General features: G+C 45.0%; 1 protein-coding gene across 3 annotated transcripts in view; it reads left to right on the top strand.

Moving 5' to 3' along the window:
* Positions 1 to 10,576, top strand: part of PSMF1 (proteasome inhibitor subunit 1) — a 45,556-nt gene extending 34,980 nt beyond the window's left edge. For 2 of the 3 annotated variants that reach the window (XM_038571863.1, XM_038571862.1), the window contains exons 6-8: positions 6,188 to 6,241; positions 7,598 to 7,756; positions 8,239 to 10,492. In XM_038571863.1, coding sequence (XP_038427791.1) covers positions 6,188 to 6,241; positions 7,598 to 7,756; positions 8,239 to 8,290 — 265 coding nt within the window. In that variant the 3' untranslated portion in view covers positions 8,291 to 10,492. Of the gene's footprint in view, positions 1 to 6,187; positions 6,242 to 7,597; positions 7,757 to 8,238 lie in introns of all 3 variants that reach the window. The other variant, XM_038571861.1, reaches the window with a different exon arrangement.
* The last annotated feature ends 4,418 nt before the right edge of the window (positions 10,577 to 14,994 follow it).

Genomic DNA, 14,994 nt, shown 5'->3' with positions numbered 1-14,994 from the left:
TAGAGTTGCTCCATTAAGGACTAAGCATGTTTTTAAAGATTTTGATGTTGCCCAGTTGTGCTCCTAAACAGTTGTACTACTTGTCATTCCCGCTATATTTTAAAGTTTCCAGATCCTTGCCATATTGCTGGGTTTAGTCCCCTTTTTCTTTCAAATTATTTAGAAAAGCATTATCCCCATAATATTTGTAAGTTGATCGAACGTGAATTCAGTTCCTTGTTTTTGTATGACTTGAGGTCCCCATTCCTCATTGGCTGTTGGCTGAGGGCCTCTCTCAGCTCCTGAAGACTTCCGACACCTCTTCTCACAGGCCTCCATCTACAAAGCCAGCAATAGTTTGTCAAGTCTTGCCCATGCTTTTGACTCTTCCCTTCCACCTTCTCTTCTACTGCCAGCTAGAGAAAGTGTTCTGCTTTTTAAGGGCCCATGTGAGCAGATTAGCCTGTTCAGATCATCTCCCCTTTTTGAAGTCAACTGTACTATACTATAGCAACTTGCTATAAAACAATCACAAGAGTGATTTCTCATACCCAAGTTCTGGGGATTAGACAGTGTGGAATACTAAGAGCGACCATTTCTAGAGATTTTACCTACCACAGTCTACCCTCTGGCCTCCCAAATGCAAAATGCATCTTCCCTCCCCTAAGGTTCTGAAGAGTCTTACCCATTGCTACTCAGCTCAGTGTCCACTCTTACCTGAATCTCATCAGTTTGCAGGACCCAAATCTCACCTTCTGAATTACCTAAGTCAGATGCAGTTGAGGGTCCCAGACACAACTCTTTTCTTTTGACCAGAGAAATAGGTTGCCCCCATCATATCATGGTGGGACAGGCAGAGGATAACAGTTACACAAAAGTTATTCATTGTACCGTTCTTTATAGTTACTCAGATCAGAAGCAATACTAGTACCTACAGTAGAAGATTAAATGTTAAAAATTTGCTTCACTTGAGTGATTATTAGTTGATCATTAAAAATGACAATAGCAAAGACAGACAACTCAAGAAATATAGGACATAAGTGGAGGAAAACCATGGGACCTGAAATTACAACACTATACTTTTATAAAAGCATGTTTATGAAAGAAGACTAGAAAAGAACAAAAAGAATCATTATGTTAGATTATGGTGACATTTTTCTTACAGTTAGTATAATGTATGCATATCTTTTTTTTCTTTTAAAAATCTTTGTTCACCTAGCCTAAAAGCACAATACTTCCCAGCCATTTTCAGTCCCCAGCTAACCCTTGAACTCACAGGATATTCTCAGGGTGGGGAAAAGGAAAGGGTTCATGCCCTGCTTGCTCAGAGCACTCTACTACATGAGCACATACATGCTTTTGTCTACAGTTCTCAGCATCTCCATGTCCCCAGTCCTAGGTTTCCACACTTAGTAGAACAAAGTAAATAATTCCAGACCACCAAAATTTCATAGCTGAACTTGAACCTGACAGGCCTAGCCATCTGTGTTCCCCAGACTAGCAAAATCATGTCACTTGGGAGCTTATAAAAAATGCAGAATATCAAGTCCCATTCTTGGTCTTCCGTATTAAAATCTACAGTTTAGTAAGATCTCCCACTGATTAATGTGCACAGTACAGTTTGAGTAAAACTGCCTAGGTGGTTCAGACAATGCTTTGTAGCACATATGTGGTACAAAACTGAATAGCACTGCAAAAGGCGTTGAAAACAGACTGACATTGAAACCAGAATTTGGATTCTGAACCCAGCTATGTTGATTGCCTACTAAAACAAAAATACCAGGATTCATCGAGCCTCATAACAAATGTTCAAGTTTTGCCGGATACAGTCCTAAATCACTGGGCATACAAAGAACCAAGGAAACTTCAACTCACAAAAAAACAACAAACAGATGCCAGCACCAAAATGACACAGATGTTGGAATTATCTGGCAAGCAAAGATATTAAGTAGCTATTATAAAAATGCTCCAAGAAGTGAAGACAGATAGTCTTGAAATGAGTGGGATAATAGGTCTCAGCAAAGAAATAGAAGATAAAAGAAGAGCCAAATGGAAATTTTAGAAATGAAAAATAATCAAAATAACCTCACTGGATGAATGAGTATCAGAATGGAAATAACAGAAGAAAGAGTGAACTTAAAGATAGAGCACTAGAAATTATCCTGTCTGAACACAGAGAAAAAGAAAGATTTAAAAATGAAGTTTCAGGGATTTGTGAGCCAATTATAAAAAGTCTAACATTGCGGTGATCAGAGTCTCAGAGGAAGAGGAGAAAGAGTACAGTACAGAAAAATTATTTCAAGAGAATAATGGATGAAATTTCCCAGATTTGGCAAAAGACATAAACCCACAAATTCAAAAAGCTCAGCAAACCCTGGATAGGATAAACCCAAGGAAGTCCATGCACAGACATCTAATCACACTGCTAAAAACTAAAAATCAAGAAAAAAAAATAATGAAAGCGTAGGGAAAAACAATGACTTGCTTATAGAAGAGTAAGAACTTGAGTGTGGATTTCTCATTAGAGATCATGGACACCAGGAAGAAGTAGATCAATATTCGTAAAATAAGAAGAATTGTTAACCCAGAATTCTGTATCCAGCAAATATTTTGCTTTATTTCCGAAGGATATTAAGATATTCTTAGTGAAAGGACACTAAGAGAATTTATAGTCAACAGCTCTTCTCAAAAGGAATTGCTAAAGGAAGTTCTTCAGACAGAAGGGAAATGATACCAGATGGAGACTTGGAACATCAGGAATAAAAGAAAGCAATAGAAATGGTAAATGTCTGAGTAAATATAATTCACTGTTCCAATCTTGAATTCTCCAAAATGTGTTAGAGTTGAAAGCAAAAATTGAGCATCTTAGTGTATGTTAGTGTAATGTGGAACAACTGCAGCATAAAGGGAGGAGAATAAATGGACCTGTATGTGCTGGTTTGTTCTCTGCCTTCTACTTGAAATGGTAAAATAACTGGGGTTTTTAAAAAAGATTTTATTTATTTATTTGAGAAACAGAGAGCACAAGTAGGGTGAGGGGTAGAGGGAGAAGCAGATTCCCCACTGGGCAAGGAGCCTGACTTGGGTCTTGATCCCAGAACTCCAAGATAATGACCTGAGCCAAAGGCAGACATTTAACTGACTGAGCCACCCAGATGCCCCTAAAATACTGTTTCTAAGTAGACTGAAGAAATTAAGTACACTCAATCCCTGGAGCAACCACTGGGAAAGCAACTCTGCAAAGAGATCTAGTCAGAAACACTAAAATTGAATAAAAAAGAGAGAGGAAACAGAGGAATGAAAAACAGGGAACAGTTGGAAAACAAATAATAAATGGTAGATATAAATCTAAATATCTCACCAAAAAATCACATTAAATGTAAACGGTTTCAACACATCAGTTAAAACAGCATGGTTTTTGAAGTTGGGCCGACACTTAACTACCTGTGTGGCCTTGTATAGAAACCTTGCTTCTGTGAGCTTCAGTTTACTCATCTGTAAAATAATCCTAAAGAACATATGTACTTAGAGGGCTGCTGCAAAGATGAAATAAGATAATATATATAAGGAGTTGAACACATTCATCTGTTTAAAAAAATAGAGATATATACTTGCTGTCTATATATGCAGAGTATCTTTGGGAAGACATGTAAGAAACTGATATCTTAGTTGTCTATAGGAAGACCTGGGAGGCTGGGAACAGGGGTGAGAGGGATCATTTTTACTTTGATGGGCCCACAGTCTTTTATGTGCAATTTTGAAATCAAAAGAGCTCTGAAAACCAGGTATTGGTTTTGTTTTGTTTTTTCCGTAAGACTGGTACAAAACCTTTTTTAGGTAGCAGAAGTGAGGAGTGTTGTTTTTATCTAGGAGGAGGGGGAGCACAGAAGGAGGAAATTGTGGTCAGGATCACACTCAAATCCCCTAGCGGAGCCCCTATAGGAGCTAGGACATACCACCACATGAACCCAGCCAGGCACTTTTGCCTACAGCATTAGTGTGTAACACTCTCCTTCAGTTGATTTCAGATGAAGTAGTAGGGGCTTGATTTCAGAAACTATATACAAAAATTACCTTTTAATTCTTGTAATCTGCCTCATTCAACACATTCTGGACTGAGACTATTTTAATGTGGGTTCTGAGCATGTATTTAACAAGTTCAGAGTAGTGTGCATGTGTTATAATGAAGGCTGCATTAAGTATGTTGAGTCAAAGGATATGCTGTGACAATTTCAAGTACACAGTGGTTGGGGTGGGCCTGGCAGCTGCCTTTCCAGCCTTCATTGTTCCCTTTTTCTTCCCCTGTGCCATGCTCTGTGGCCTAGGAGAGAGAAAGAAAGCTGTGTGTTTCAGGAGCAATTTGGCTCTCTGTCCCAGGCATTTTTATAGCCATTTGAAGCCCCTTCTGTTTGCTGATCTGTACCAGAGCAGGTCTTGGGGATAACAAGTAAGATACTCTCAGCTCTCCAGTATACCTGGTGTATCAAGGGTGGCAGGATGATAACAGAGGTCACCAGAAATTTCCACCACCAGCTCCATGAACCATGACTTGGGAACAGTTATCTAGGTCAGGAAAAATTCCTTCCCTTGGAAATCTAGCCACGTCCACCTAAATTACAGTATCTTTTCTAGCATTATTAGGTAGAACTGACTGAAGAAACACCTCATTTAGATTTTTTTTTCCCAGTTCTTTAACTAAGGGCTTCTTACCTATAAGCATTTATTAGCTGCTGTTTACAAGTTTACAAAGCTCCTAAGGTCTGGCAAGACCCGCCCTCCCCCACCGCCGCCCCACCCCAAACCCAGAACTGCCAGGTTCATATTGCTCACTAGGGCTCCAGGCAGACTCCAAAGCACACTTTTGCAAATTCTAAATCTTTTTTGTTTTTATTATATCTATATCCTTTATAGAAAAAAAACAGGAAAGTATAAAGAAAATCATCCCAGGAGCAACTATCACTGTTTATATTTTCAGTGTGATTCTTTCTAGTTTTATTTATACATACACACCCACACACACATTTCTCACCCTTGATTTCCTAGACTCTCCCTTTTCCCCCACAGTCAACACCAGAGCATAAGCATTTTTTTCTTATCAGTTTAAAACACTCTAAGAATATATGGTCTTCATAATTGCATTTAGGAATATACCGTAACATGCTTATCTGGCTGCTATCTAGGCCAGTTCCAGTTCCCTTGATTAAAGCTTCTATGTGATATTTTCATTTGAATGATGTGTTCTTTAAGACAGATACCTAGATATAAAACTATTGGATCAAAGAGTATGAAAATGGGCAGCCCTGGTGGTGCAGCGGTTTAGTGCCGCCTGCAGGCCGGGGTGTGATCCTGGAGTCCCAGGATCGAGTTCCACATTGGGCTCCCTGCATGGGGCCTGCTTCTCCCTCTGCCTGTGTCTCTGCCTTTCTCTCTCGCTCTGTGTCTCTCATGAATAAATAAAAAATAAAATCTTAAAAAAAAAAAAAAGTATGAAAATACCTGACTTTTGAAAGACGCATATGTGGTATATACGTTAGACAGTATAGAACTGCTCTCCAGAAAGCATGCCCTCATTTCATGCTCCTAGCTCGTGCATACCCAGGGAGAGCAAAAATGGGCTCTTGGTATGGGGGTGAAAAACTCTGAGGTTGCAGTGGTTTGTGGCCCTCCAGCGGGCTGCAGTGAGTACACAGATACATGGTGTCTGTGGGATTGAAGTGTCATACAGAGGCCATCATGGAAAAAGGCCGAGGAGCCCTGTTCTAGCTGTGTGTGGGCACCCATTTCACTCCACTCCTGGAAGCTTTTAAATCTTAGTCTTGGAGTTCTGGTTTTGGTTTTCCGATATTTTCTGATCTAAAAGTTCTTGGTTCTTTACACAAAGTTTAAGAACTTGAGAAATGTGTAAATAAATAAAATTTATCTGGAGGTTACCACAGTTAATATTTGTATTTTTGACAGTCTGGAGATCCTCCTTGTTTTCAGCTTCGTGTTCAGCTCCTTTCCTATTGCCTCTGTAATATTATCAGTGTTGGTCTGTGCCGAAGACCACTTTGAAGTGTCTGGTGTGTTATGGTCTCAGGCACAGGTTTTCCCCTCCCCCCATACCGGGGAATGCATTTGGGCCCTGCAGGTGTCAGGTTCAAGCCCCTGGGAACCCACGAGCCCAACTGCTCTGGGACTTATGGTAATTGCCCCTTGTTTGTTTCAGGTGTGATCCCCTGGGCCCATTTGCTGTCGGGGGAGAGGACCTGGACCCCTTTGGGTGAGTACTGCTGGGGAGGGGGCAGCAACACAACCTACTCTTGTGACTTTTCAGCCCAGCTCATCTTCTAATCTTAGAGCTTTTCGTCAGACTCCTTTGGGGTGAAGGAGGCTGCTGTAGCTGAGCAGCCAACAAGTCACTGCCGCTGTTCTGCTCTGCTGTGCCCGGAGCAGTGCCAGAAAGCCCTGTGTTTTGGGAATGACTGAGCAAGCCCAGCTAGCAGCCTCTGTCATGCCTTAGCCTACTGGCCCTGGTGGAGGACCACAGCCTCCCTTGGATGGAAGGTTTCTCAGGTGCAGACTGAAGAGCACACGGGGGGCCACAGACTGATGGGCAGTTCAGGGCTATTCAAAGGTCAACGTTACTTGCTTGGGGGAGTCTCTGATCCCCATTAGACTGTGTGTGGTGGTTGTCAGGCACCCAACAAAGTCATTATAGCCTGGCTATGCCCTGTCTTCCCTGAATGCTTCTGAGTAGATTTTAATCTCTGCTGCAAAGTGACCCCAACTTGAGCCTTTCTTTTAGACAGTGGGAAATCACAGGAGCCTATAGTTAAGCTGGAACAGTGACCTCAAATTTTGGGGAACATCAACTCACTCATCCTGCTTTGAGCACAAGGGGGTTGGGTCCATGGAACTCCATGCTGACAGGAGCCAGACTTGGGCAACCTACGTGCTGTCATGGATCACCCTGAGCCCCTCTAAGGAAACACAAGAAAGCCAGCCTTGTGAATTGTCTCCAAGCTACTACTAGTCCTTAGATCTAAAGTAGTACTCTGCAGAGCCTTGTGATGGATTTACATTGACCTTGGCAGGTTCCAGCACCTGTTCTTTTTATTTATTTATGTATTCATTCATTCATTCATTCATTCATTCATTCATTCATTTTGGAGAGAGAGAGAATGAGCAGGGGGAGGCACAGAGGGAGAGGGAGAAGCAGGCTCCCCACTGAGCAGGGAGCCCAGTGCTTGGCTTGATCCTAGACCTTGGGATCACGACCTGAGCCAAAGGCAGACGCTTAACTGACTGAGCCACCCAGGCACCCGTGGCACCTATTCTTGATAAAATTGTCCCCCCTGCAAGTAGGACATGGCAGGAATCTCAATTTTGTGGGTTCAGGGAGCCCGAAGAGCTAGCAGGCCAGGCCATGAGTGTCAAGAAAGGTGTGCTCTTTGCATTCTTGTTCTTGCACACTTCCTGCGCAGATGGCGCTCAGGCAACCATCCACCTACATCTGCTTGGGCTGTGCAGAGTACATACCCCCTCCCCCCCCGCATTCTTGGTCCCCTTTCCCCTCCTTCGCCCCTTCTCCAGCAGCTGCTTGCCACTCCTGCTCACACATCTTTTCTTGCCTCAGGTGTCGAAGAGGTGGCATGATCGTGGATCCCCTGAGATCTGGCTTCCCAAGAGCACTCATTGACCCATCCTCGGGCCTCCCAAACCGTCTTCCTCCAGGCGCTGTGCCCCCAGGAGCACGCTTTGACCCCTTTGGACCCATTGGGACCAGCCCATCTGGGTAGGTACTCAGGCCTGCTGAGAAGTAAGGCCTGATGGCAGCTCTGCTCCGTGTTGCAGGAACAAGGGATCTGACTCCAGGTACAGAGTCACCACTGGGCTCCATCCACAACTGCCAAGGGAATGGAGCCTCCTCCAGGCCTCTGCCAGATACTTCCCTGGAGCTCCCGATCCCTCAATGCCTCCCTTCCTCCAGCCCCTCTCAGGGAGCACTCAGAGGAGGAGCTACTCATACTTGAGGAAATTTAATCTGCATCAGGAACTCAGGATTCCTGGGTGCATATTACTGTCCACATCCTATAGAAATCAAGGCCTTGAAAGATGAATTAACTCTCCAAGGTGGGAGAATCAGGATTCAAACCATGACCGTAGAGCACATGCTCTTAAACCCCACAAAATCCTGCATTGTTCTGGTGGACAAACTCCCTCAGCTCAGGACCGCATTCATCACTCCCAACTCACCAGCCCCTCTTTCCATTCCAGACCTAACCCAGACCATCTCCCCCCGCCGGGCTACGATGACATGTACCTGTGAAGGCCTCAAGAATGTAACATCCCAGCCTTCCCTCCACTCTCCTGGAGCTGCCACTGCTGGCCCCATCAGCAACCGTGTTCTTGCGGGCTGGGGGCAAGGGACTCTGCCCATGTGTTTGCGGGCCGGCTGGGATTGCCTCCCCCCTACCTGTCAGAGCCAAGGCACTTGCTGCAGCTTTCCACCTGGCTGCATATAGGTCCCATAGAGAAATCAGTGTTTCTCTCCCCACCAGCTGCCCCACACTTCTCAAAGGAGACTCCGGCAACATATACACTTGGTCTGATGCAGTCCCAGCTGCAGCGCTATAAGAACAGAACGCATTTTGGATGTTATTATAAGAACCAAATGTCAATACAAAAATCATGTTGCCAGTCTCCCACTGTTCTTTACTGCCCAGCTTCTTCCATTTCTGACACGTAGAGCTTGTCTTTGTAGGGCTAAATGACTCTTTTCCTACCCGGGGCTTGTTCTTGCACCTTCTCTTCATAGATTGCTTTTTTGCTCCTGACCTCACTAAGTGGGTCCCCATGTGACTGCAGAGATGAAAATGAGGGACTGGAAACCCCATAGGGCCCTAAGGATGACTTTCACAAGGGCAGGCATGTAGCAAAAAGCCTGTCGTTCCGAGAAGGGCAGAGTCCTCCAGTTCTGCCTGTCTGCACACATCCTCTGGTCTGTCTGTACCTGGACAATGGCAGCCTCTAAGCAGAATAAACAGACCTGAAGTCTGAGCTCATTTCTGCTACCAACTTAACCCAAGGGGCTTTCCCGTCCACTTTCTTGTGGCCTATGAGATCTGAGGGGCCTTTCCTACTCTAAAACATTCTGGGGTCTGCTTCTGTGTAGCTACTGCTAGGAACTGGAGCAGAGGAAGGAATGAAGTTTTGAGGCTCTGTGTGGCACTTCCCTATAGTGTAACTATAGGGAAGTCCCCCTCGGGGCCCAGACAAGAAGAGCACAGGAGCATGGGTTCCATCAGAGTGTGGTATTGAACTCCAGAAAGGAGCAGGGAGCCCAGCCTCTGGAAGCCAGTGGCTGTGGTGGATGGAGGAGCTACTAAAGCAGGAAACAACCCAGGGAGGGCCTTTCACCAGGGAGCCCCAGCCTCTAGAAACCTGTGTCCTTTGTCCAGGACCGCCTGACCTCTGGTGTTCTCCGGATCCTTTTCAGCCCGAGGCCTGACAGACGTGGTCAGTGATGAACCCCTGTGCTGGAGTGGAAAGAGCACCAAAGAGCATCAGGCTCAGAGGCAAGAGATCAAGGCACTCACTAGTCACTTTCCCTCCGCAACTAGCATTTCATCCATTGGTGGGTCATTTTACATCTCAGCTCCTTGGGTTCCTTCCCGGATACTAGGACATAATATTTATCTGTGGGTAGAGGATAAGCTACCAGAGCCTTCCTGAGGTGTCTGCTAATATGCTATAGACTGGAACTGCCTGTCTGCCCTGCCTGAGAGTGGGTTAGGGGTAAACTAAGTTGGGGTCTGGGTCAGGAGGCTAGCATGAGCAGACTCCCCAGGCATTTCTGGCAGGCCCTATCTCAGGCACCAATCTAGTAAAAGACACTCTGGAAGCCTTTAGAACATTTCCACTCTGGAGAGGGACTCAGAGATTAGGCAGAGCTGCAAATGCAGTCATCAGTCCAGGGCCTGCAGGTAGATGGAGGTTTCTTTTTGGGAACTGGGTCATACCTGCTACAGAAAGGACTTGGGACACTTCGGTCACACAAGCATCCTTTATTATGAAAGGAAGCATTTAAAGGAACATCACACTAGAAACCATCAGACAGGCAGGGAAAGTAGACCACTTTTAGAACCATGATTCAAGGAAAAGGTGATTGGAACAATAAATTCGCCACTTAGGTTTTCTAGCACTAGAGGTCGAAAGGATGCTCCTATACACAATTCTGTTTTCTGAAAACAAACTTCAGGGATTCTCCTCTGCAGAATCTGCCACTTTTTGCATGTGTCTCCTTGTATCAGGGACACTAAGAAACATATACAATGTCTTAGTTGTGTGGGGGTAGTGAATGGGGCCTTCAGGAACTTTCAAGTCATGGTGTCTGTGATTGTCCTCTTCTGGGCCACTTCCCCCTCCCAGCTGTGAGCAGTTGCCAAGTAGCCAAAAGGAATGGTATTGTGGATGTGTCCTGTGGAATGGAAAGGTGGGAGCCTTAACAATAAATATCAGCACTTCATAACCTGTGCCTTCTTTAAAAAAAAAAAAAAAAACAGCTTTATTGAGATATATCATATGCTCATAAATTTCAAGTGTGCGTGTCGGTGGTTTATAGTATATTCACAGTGTTGTGCATCCATCAACACATCTAATTCCTGAACATTTTCACCACCTCAAAAAGAAACCCCATACCTACTAACAGTCACCCCCCACTAACCACCTTCCAGCCTTAGGCAACCCGCTAGTCTTTTTTCTCTCTCAAGATGAGATCTCAAGATCTGTTCTGGACAGTTTGCATAAGTAAAATCACACAATATGTGACCTTTTATGTCTGGCTTCTTCCACTTAGCATTTTCAAGATTCATATCCATGCTGTAGCATGTGTCAGTACTGCATTCCTTTTTATGGCTGAAGAATATTCCATTGTGTGGATATATACCACATTTTCTTCATCCACTTATCAGTTAATGAATAGTGGTTGGTTTTTTTTCCACTTTTTGTTTGTGTGGATAATGGTGCTGTGGACATTTGTGTAACAGGTTTCTTTGTAGACCTAGGTTTTCAGTTCTCTTGGGTATATACCTAGGAATGGAATTGCTCGATTGTGTGGCAATTCAGTTTAAACAGTTAAATTTTGAAGAACTGCTAGACTTTTCCAGACTGCCTGCACCATTTTACATTTCCACTACCAGGGTATGAAGGTTCTGGTTTTGCCAAATTCTCACTAGTACTTGTTAGTCTTCTTGCATATAGCTATCCTAGTAGGTGCAAAGTGATATTTCATTATGGTTGGTTTTGTCTTCTGTTTAAAAAAAAAAAGAAAAGAATTTTTTCTAGGCTGAGCAAGACAGATCAGAACCAGTCACCCCTGGGGTGACCATGGCTGGTGAGCTACAGAGGGATTGGGTTTGACTTGGGAAGATTCTGATCAGAATGTGCAGTACTTCTAGGAAGTACTTCTAGGGAAGTTCCTCTGACCTTTTCAAGTCTAGTGCAGTTCATGGCACTCTTTTGCTTGGTTTACAATTCCTGTTTACCTAGTCGCTTACAAGGAAAATAAACGTGTGATTCCAAATCCTTATCTTTTGTTGATGTGCCATAAATCACTTGTCCTACCTCTGAGAGCCCCCCATGTCCTCACCTGCTGCTCCTTGCCTTGTTTCCTTCCTACTTCCTATAGCTGGCCATCTTTCTTTTTGCTTCTGTCTACTCTGTGTCCTGTGTCTGGCTGCACCATGGGCCAGGATACAGAGGAATACCACAGCCACAGTTCCCCAGCTTGCCTGAGCCTAACAGTCTCCTGAGGTGCTTGGTTAAAAGTTTGAGATGCTCTGGTGTACAATCTTTGTATCACTTCCTTTCACTTGGCTATCAGGTGCAAAGAATTCAGCCAGTCGTCTTGGTTTGTGGCACACGATGACTAATGCATGTTAGAACTCCCTCATTTTGTTTTTCGAGTTTTATCCCTTATACCCACTCCATTCCCTTACACCTATGGGTCACTCACATGTGTTTCATATATGTTTCTAAATATACATGTACCCTTGTAAAATAACATCCATTATATCTTCAAATCATAACAACCATAATGAGGTAGTGTCCTCTTTCTCTAAACCAGAAAAAGAGTTTGAAAAGGTCCAGTAAGCTTGGCTTGCTCAAAAGTCAAGCAGGAGTCTTAAGAATCAGGTGGGCATGGGTATGACTCACAGAATTACCTTTGTTGGCATGTGGCCTTATCTACAAAATGAGCATTACCTCTACCTTCAGGATCGTTGCAGCATCCAGCCAAATAGTGTATCTTAAAAACAGATAGTTGGAGCTCAGTACCAGTTATTACTGAGGCCATATGGATGGAGGATAAAGGCTCAGCATAAAGCTGCCCTCCAATGCAAGAAACAAGCATTTATCTGGTACCCATGGTGTACTCAACTTTTCTTTAAAAAAAAAAAAAAAAAAAAAGATTGTATTTATTTATTCATGAGAGACACAGAAAGAGGCAGAGAGAGGAGCAGGCTCCCCGTAAGGAGCCTGATGCAGCACTTGATCCCAGGTCCCTGGGATCACACCCTGAGCCAAAGGCAGATGCTCAACCGCTGAGCCACCCAGGTGTTCCTACTCAGCTTTTCCTACTCATGTAGCACCCTAGCCACCCACAAGGCAAACACTGTTAGCCTCAGTAGTTGACATTCTAGGCTTGCTCCTCTAGGGATGGCAGAACCACGAGGAGAACCTGAGTCAGCCTGGTTCTAAAGCCAGTGCTCTTTTTGTAGAACTGCTATACCCAGATCCCCAGATCCTCTCCAGGGGAGGAGCATGGATCTGTGTGCAGGACCCATTCCTGAAGCTGGAAAGTAGAAGTCAGGACTTGTGTGAAAAAGGAACAATGCAGCATAATCCCCAGGATGGTCTAAGACTCTCAGGTGTGCCATGTGTATCTCATGTTGTTGAGCACTTCCATCTACAGCCACAGCGCCCAGAGTACCCACATTAGGAGCCTGTGAAATTACCCAGCACAACCCCTATTTCAGAGGAAGAAACAGGCCTGTGAAGCCCCTCTGTGAGGGTGAGCTCCTGAGAGCCATCACCAGGCCCAGAGATGGGCTTGGGGTCTGTGCAGGGCTTTGTCACCTGTCCCCAAGGGATGCTCACCTCTGCCTTCTAAGTATAGTAGGATCAGAGCAACTCTCTCCATTGAACAGATGAAAAAGCAGGTCCAGAGCTGTTGAGTGGCCTTCCCAAAGCTTCAGACCACAGAAACTGTAGCTCCACTAAACTGCCCATAACAGTCATGTTGGTCTCATAGGAGTCTCCTTCCCTTCTACCTCCTCCCCTCAGCTAGGCTGAGTGTTAGAGGAAGGGCCATCCAGGTTCAGCACCCTGGTCAGCACCAACCTTCGGTGCAGCTGCCTTTGGAGGATAAGCCAAACTGTGGTGGCTACTCTCTGATCCAGGATAATCCATTCCTGGGGCAAGCAGGCAGGCATCGGTAAGAGAAAAGGGCCTGGACCTAGGTGTTGTGCCTCTAAGGCAGTCCTTCCCTTCCCTCCTTCAGATTAGAATCACAGGAGCGCAGTCCCAGGACATAAAATTCAAGTAAGAAGCTTATGAAGAAGAGAGGGACAGGTAGAGGGTCTGAGGCATAGTGATCTTGGGCAAGTCCTGGCGCCCTGTGGCTTTCCTCATCAGTAAAATGGGGTTAAAGTTGGACCTGTCTGCAAGATCCTGCCCATCTGTGAGAATCCATGATTCTAAGTGGGCCTTGGGCCTGGCCCAGTTCAGCACTCCCTCTCTAGCCTTCCGCCTTTCCACTACAGAGCTTCCCAACATGTTGAAACTACAGGCCTCAAAGTGGCAGCCCACAGCCCAGATCCACCCAAAGACATACTCTTGCCCCCATGTTATTAAATAATAAGAGTCCTGATGGCATATTATTAAGTTTGAGTCTTGACTCTGCTAGGTATCAGCCTGTGTGACCTTGGGCAAGTCACTTAACCTCAGCTTCCTCATCTGTACAATGGAAGTAATGATAACATCTACTCAGCAAGGTGGTTGAGAGATTTAAGTGAGCTATTAGTGCCAAATGCTTAGAAGAGTGCCTGGCAGAGAACACAATATTTCACTTAAAAATGGGATGACTGACGTATGTAATGCATAACTGATTCATTGAAATGTACAAACACAAAGTATTTTCTTTCATCCAGCTGACCTCTGTCAATTCCCCCTTTCTCACCCCTACATCTACAGCCCAAGAACAGCCCTTTGATTCTCAGACTCAGTCCAGTCCAAGTAAAACTTTCCAGCTCACGTGCCATTTTAATAGGTCTCCCCTGACCTCTCAGACCTTTGCTGCTCCTCTGTGGTAGGGTGAGGAGAAGGAAAACAGAAAAAAGTATCTCTTCACTGGCATGGTGGGGATGGGGTAGGGGAGTGGTGCTCTTGCTCTAGTTCATACTGGGTGGGTTGGTGGTTTTTTTGGTGCTGGGGTTCCCAGTAAGCAGCAGGTATAATTTGAGGGGTGATGAGAGCTGTGTCCTGGACCCTCAGAGGGGATGGGGGCTTCTATCTAGTCCACCAGAGGCTCATAGCCCATCTGCTTCTCGGGTTAGTGTGCTGGCTACACAACTACCTGTGCCCCCAATAGCTCCAGCCTCCTCTCCCCTTGGGGCCCCGCCAGCCACAGGGTCCTCCATGTGCCTACCTTTCTAGGGCCTCAGAACACCAGGAAAGAATGCAGGACTGCCCTTCCTACCTAGCAGGACTGCTACCTGTGCCCTTCCAACACCACTGTCGCTTCGAGCCAGCACAGGCCACTTCCATGGCCCCCCACATCAGAAATTTTCCAGGTCAGCAACAGACCTCATCTTGTTCACAAACCCCTCCCTCCTGAGCTCCAGAAGGCCTATCTCAAGTCCTTTCAAGAGTACGCTCCATACAGTTTGCATCTGTTCAGTACTGGATCCCCAAAACGTAGCAGAGAATTGGTACTCAAATATTTGTTGAAAAAATGAACAAAGAAGGATCCTC

The sequence above is a fragment of the Canis lupus genome, chromosome 24 (assembly GCF_011100685.1).
Source record: "Canis lupus familiaris isolate Mischka breed German Shepherd chromosome 24, alternate assembly UU_Cfam_GSD_1.0, whole genome shotgun sequence".
Classification (NCBI taxonomy): Eukaryota; Metazoa; Chordata; class Mammalia; order Carnivora; family Canidae; genus Canis; species Canis lupus.
This window is presented reverse-complemented; position numbering and strand designations above follow the sequence as displayed.